The sequence below is a fragment of the Lontra canadensis genome, unplaced genomic scaffold (genome assembly GCF_010015895.1).
Source record: "Lontra canadensis isolate GAN:19392208 unplaced genomic scaffold, GSC_riverotter_1.0 scaffold112, whole genome shotgun sequence".
Classification (NCBI taxonomy): Eukaryota; Metazoa; Chordata; class Mammalia; order Carnivora; family Mustelidae; genus Lontra; species Lontra canadensis.
In genome coordinates this window covers 466,987-472,986 of record NW_022631106.1, presented here as the reverse complement: position 1 = coordinate 472,986, position 6,000 = coordinate 466,987, and the positions used below count along the sequence as shown (strand labels likewise).

Below are 6,000 nucleotides of genomic sequence, written 5' to 3'. Positions count from 1 at the left end.
ACCCTCCTAGAACAGACCCTTTTATTTCTCCCGACTTTTATTTAAGTCAGACAAGCTGGCAAGATGTTTGGGTTTCCTTGGTCACTTACCTAGACACTTGCCTGAATCAGCAAGGAAACTGTGTGATATGTACAACTTTCCTGTTGTTTGGGGTGGGTCTGGAGGTCCACGCTACATCTCCAGGCAGGCGGGAGACATTACTGAGGGGAGACTGAGAGTACCTTCGGGATGACTGCCCACAGTCACTGGCGGGCTTATGAGAAAGCGGTTTTGAGGGCTGAAAAGGTGATGGGTCGGCCATTCCTTCACCTGAGGATGACAAATAATAAAACTGCAATCATGTCCACAACTCGTACGGAAGACAAAGTTGTGATGAATTGAAATTTGTGGTGTACTCAACAGGGTACTCAAATATTCTTGAAAAATCTGTGCTGGAGAAAGAAGAAGGGGAGCCTTGCAGAACTGGCAATGTGACAGGAGAACGGAGCCCCAGAGCGAAGGAGGAGGCGGAGAGCCCAGGAACTGCCATGATGGCCGTGCAGCGGAGGTGGGCACGAGCTAATGCTCAGAGCCTTAGTGGTCAATCGTGTGCTCCAGGCCCAGCCTGCAAGGGGCTCCCAGTCCAGGAGGAGTTTCTTGGGACTCCAAAGACCTGGAGCTCTGAACGGCCAGTCAGAACCCGAGTCCTGACGAGGCTTGCATGGGCATTTGGCTTCAAGGAGATTCAGCTTTTGTTTCTCTAGAAAGACAAGAATGTGGGTGCTTCCTGCTTTGCTTGCCCATCTTCCAAGACTCCCAGGCAGACGGGATGGTTTCACTCCATGCCCAGACAGCCCAGAGCCACGTCTGATCTACTCAGGCCCCTTCCATCCCTGCAGTGGCAGTCCCAGAAGCTTCGAGGCCAGGCTGGGGTGAGCCAATACGGTCATGTGCCTCCTTCACCCATCTCTCAAGGGCAAGGGCAAAGCTGAAACCACGTCTAGGTTTTAGAATTTGGAATCTCAAGCATACGCAGGGCACAAAGGTTCAATGGTGTCACCCTGCTCCTCACAGAGGAGATAAAAACACATACTGGAGCCCAGAAATATGATTTAACGCCATTGTATTTATTAGGTTCTGAAACAATACACATTCACATCCTTTTGAATACAGTACATTTGGCACAATAATGTTTACAATGAAATAACACTAATGAATGGCAAGAGATTAAAATTACATCCAGAAAAGAAAAAAAAATGTACAAATAAAGCATCACAATACAAAAAAACCCCTAAAATTGAATACATTTTATATTTAGCCAGAATTATTTTGCACATAATTTAAAAAGAGGTAATTTTTTAGCCTTTTTTTTAAAGCAAGAATGCAATTTTTTTTCACCTTTGGAGGAAAAAAAAATGATGTATCCACTTCACAAAGTCCATAATGAGAGAACACAGGAGAACAGCTATCCTTCATATATTTTTTGGGCTTTTTTTTTTTTTCCCACTCAAGAGCTGGATAGATTAGAAAGAAATGTAACCGTGTGTCCACTTCCTAATCCTTGTGAAAACTGAAAGGAAACAGAGAATGCTCAAGGAACACACAAGCTTTTTTTCTATAGACGACATGTGGGATTTGAACCTGCCCATGTTGAGAACTTGGTCAGCTCCGGCCCCAAGCAGGGGGCGTCCCAGCCAGCGGAGCTCTGGGGCGGAAAGGGGGCGTCTCTGGGCCAGGCACCCCGCGAATGACTGCCTGGAGCTGCCAGGTGGAATGTATTGTTTGACCTTCCAGCAAAAATGCCAGCTGTCCTGTGGGAAGGGCCCCAGCCCTGCTGAGAAGGGAACACCACCGAGGCCTTGGTGTAGGCCACTTGGCATTGCAGTTAGAGCTTGCTTGGCCGTTCCAAGTTCATCGTGGTGAAGGAAGCAGAGGAAAAACAGAGCAGTAGTGATGCAAGAGTATGATGGGCAGTATTGTCATGTCTTCTTAAAAAAATGAGATGATGCCACCATGAAGATGTTTCTGTGCTTGTACTCAACTCCAGACGATAGTCTCTCCCCAGTATGTCAAGTTACCGAAGATAAATTAAGTTAATCTACTGTTCCTCATCACTGCACTGGTATGCCAAACACACAAATTGATAGAGTATAGTATTTGAAATTATCGTAAGAACAGATAATAATTACACCTGAGTTTTTGAAAAAGTAAAAACGAAAGAGAACTCAAGGTCATCGTTAGTAACAAAGGCTATGACGGCCAGATGCAAAGATGGACACTAACTCCCTAGGGGCTCAAGCTAGTCACCGTCCATGCTCTGAAACCACCATCAAAACAGTTCCTTTCCCTTCCCCTTCTCTATCCAGGCATAATAGAGCATGGGAGCACGATATGTGAGACTTAATATAGCTTAATGTATGTTTACATCTTTTTGAAATAAACCAAAATGAAATAAACGACACAAAGGACTCCTCCCCGCCCTCAAGAAAGAAACACCTTATCTCTCGGTAACTTGAACCAATATGCTTACAGAATATTGCACCTGGACATTATTATAATTATTCTTTCATAGACTAAAGTTTTATAATATGCCTGAACATGCAGCAGTTGAATACCTCTAAATTCAATGAATTAATTCCACAGGCCTTGCAGCAAACACTATATACAAAAATCTCAAATGTACAAAAGGCAAAAAGCTTCATTAGTGCCACTTTGCCACTCACAAGTATACATATTAAGGGGCAGTGGGGAAATCCACGTGCAACAGCTGGAATGGATTCCATTCCCTGCGAAATCAGTTCAGTAAAAGGGATATAATCAAGTGACCGCCGGGAAACGGGTACACAAAGCCACGAGAACCCTTGGAAATCGAAGAACGTAACACTGTTAGCAATTATCTACAGGAGGTAACATCGCATCCGTGAAATCGGGTCCGTGCGAGTCGCCCCGGCACGGCATGCGGGTGTCAGTTTGCAAACAAGTCACTCGTCCGTCTCTGGATACCCTCCGCGTGACCCCTGTTTAGCCTCCCTCTGCTGGCCTCAAGAGCAGAGGTTTCATATTTCACTTTACACGTGTAATGTCTAAAGACCACGACACAGTAGTACTACCATTTTCGCAGAGGTGCGCAAAAAAGGAACACGCCGTTGCAGGAAATAAATAGTGTGTGTGCTGGGAGCTTAGAACGAAACCGGAAAGAGAGTTTGGGAGTGAGCTTGACTAGAACCTCAGGGGCTGGGCCGTGACCGTGGCGGCCTCTGTGTTCAAGCAGAACTGGAAGAATGAGGAGCGCTACTTGTTTCCTTCCCTCTCCATTCCTCCAGCCCCCATGCGCCACGAGAGCCGGCACGGCGTCAACCTTGGACCTTGGATGGCTGGTTTCTCATTGTGTATTAGCCCTTTAATAGCTACCTGCGTTAATATTGGAATTTATAACTTTTGGCCAGTTGGACAGCCAATTTGCTAATATGTTTTTCAAATGTTACTTGAGTTCAAAAATCAAATTTCTTTTTCTACAAAGAGGGATTCCTTGCACGAGATACATGGCCTCACAATGTCGGCATGCACCAAAGCTAAAACCAAAGCAAGCCAGAATGAGCCATTCCAGAGCAAACCAACCCGGGGAGCCCACCCCTGCATCCGGCCGGCTGTCTCCTTCACATCACGCCCCGAGGGCGCCCCCCCCCCACCCCGGGGCCAGAGAAGCACCCGTCTCTCCTGGACAGAAGGGCAGAGGGTGGCAGGTGCAGGGGGAAGAGGGGCTGAGAGGTGACAGTCTTCGGGACCCTCTGTCTAACAGCAGAGCCGGGGGCTTCTTGTTTGCTCTTCTCGCTGCTCTTTGAAGGGAAAGAACTGAAGTTGCGTCACTGCCAAGAGCCCCCGAGGAGGGGAGACAGGCTTGCTGACAGACCAAACACGGCCCACCGAAACCACGAGATTCTGCATGACTGATGAGACAAGGACTGGGAGTGCCTTCTGGTCCCCAGGGAGATGAGGGGGGGAGCGGCCTGGGGTAAGGGAATGCAATAAATAGAGGGTAGATGAGGGACTGAGGCTCTGGAGAACAGGAGAAGCAGTTCAAGGCCTTGGAGCCTCCCGCATAGGACTTCTCGGCACCCCTTCCTGCAGCATCACCAAACTCGCCCTGGAGCAGCTTCTCAAGGCATCAGGTCTTCACCAAAGTAGGAGAAGCCTTTAAATTCCTCCTGGTTGATCTGCTTCACAATGGCTTCGTCCACAAGCGTGAGTACTGGCTCTTCCCGGGTAAAGTCTTGGTCAAAGTTATTGACGTCTCTTTTGGTTTTCTGCGAGAAGAAAAGAGAAAGCACTGACTCCAGGCTGAGCTTCCTCCCCAGGGCCCCCCGTGGGGAGTGGGCATTACACTGACCAGCCTCTTGCCAAAGCAGGCTGCGAGCTCCCGAGAGCAGACCCAGGGCTGCTCCGATGAGTTCACAATGGATGGCCCCAGGACCAGGAGGTGGCAGAGGACTTGGAGAGGAAGAATGAGTCCACGTGAGAGGGAGGAGGGGGTGAGAGGGGATGACGGAAAAGCAGGGAAGTGGGATTCCCACAGACTGTTGTGTAGGGGTAGGGTATGTGTGTCTGGGAGAGGGGGATGCAGAGTTCTCATCTCATACCTCCCCTCCTAGACTATCCCTCTGGCTCGATCAAGACCTCTATCCCTGTGATCCCAGGAAAAGACTCCAATCTCCTTCCCACAGAGTCTGCAGTGGTCTTTCTTCTCTAAAGGTAGACCTCCTTAACCTTGCCAGGTCTGCTCCATAAGACATCCTCTCTCTAAGTAGGAGAATGAGTGGGGGTTGGGGAGGTGGGCATCTTCTGGGAAGCCGGCCTCCATCTCTATGTGTACCCACTAAGAGCCTTATTATGCACTCCTGCATTATTTCCACGATTACACTCAATGTGCTGACTTGCAATGAGTTGTGTGTGGGTGTCTTGACCCAGAGCTCCTTAAAGGCAGGGGTCTTGTCTTCTCCAGCCTTGGGTTCCCTACAGGAAGCATCTGCCGAATGATGGGAAAAAACCCATCACTGACTCCCCAGCTCAGAAGGACCCATTCCTGGGGGAGGATCAGGTTCCCAAAGTAGGGCTTATTGGTCTATGGGGGAGAGGAGGAGGGCAGCAATCAAATCCTGGTTTGAGAAAAAAATCTGCAAGTGTAAATCACACTCTCTGCCTCTTGGGACTTCCAGTTGATTTGGGAGCCAATATTCCTGTCTTGAACACACACTGCAAGAGTTAGAACAACTTCCATGGAGAAGGTGGGACTTGGCTGGGACTGGAAGAAGGAGTTACAATCGCATCGGTAGAGATGGGCACAAGTCACCTTGGCAGGGAGAGAGATGGGGCAAAGGTGGGGGGTGTGGGGTGGGAACACAGAGGACGGAGAATGGGCCGATGGGTTCACCAAGCTGCCGGGGGTAGAATCCAGCATGGGGATGGAGGCAAGGAGGGCGAGTCCAACTGCGGGGGTCTTCACCACTGGCCCCACTCCCCTGGAACACACGGCATGATGCCCAGGAGCTTAAAGGAGCTCCTGCCATACTCTTCTAGGCACTGACTGCCTGCTGTTACCCAGGATTCGTGACCTGGATGATGGAATGGATCTTGTGGAAAGATTAGCATTATTATTTGTAGGAGGAATAATTTTTTTTTTTTTTAGATTTTATTTATTTATTTGACAGAGACCACAAGTAGGAAGGGAGGCAGGCAGAGAGAGAGAGGAGGAAACAGGCTCCCTGCTGAGCAGAGAGCCCTATGCGGGGCTTGATCCCAGGACTCTGGGATCATGACCTGAGCTGAAGGCAGAGGCTTTAACCCACTGAGCCACCCAGGCGCCCCTTTTTTTTTTTTTTTTTTTTTTAGATTTTATTGTAGGAGGAATAATATTAATACAGGCTTTGTTCTGTGGAAACTAGTGACCTGAAAGACGTTAATAAGTAGTCTGTGAAAGAAGGGGCTTTGAGACAAAGCTATTTTTGCACTCAGCTCTTGGAGGTT

The 6,000-nt window shown here is 48.6% G+C and overlaps 1 protein-coding gene across 2 annotated transcripts in view; it reads right to left on the bottom strand.

Moving 5' to 3' along the window:
• Positions 1-3,708: 3,708 nt before the first annotated feature.
• Positions 3,709-6,000, bottom strand: part of PRKCE (protein kinase C epsilon) — a 298,944-nt gene continuing 296,652 nt past the window's right edge. Inside the window, exon 15 of one of the 2 annotated variants that reach the window (XM_032840308.1) lies at positions 3,709-4,283. In XM_032840308.1, the coding sequence (XP_032696199.1) occupies positions 4,137-4,283 (147 nt within the window). In that variant the 3' untranslated portion in view covers positions 3,709-4,136. The remainder of the gene's footprint in view (positions 4,284-6,000) is intronic. The other variant, XM_032840309.1, reaches the window with a different exon arrangement.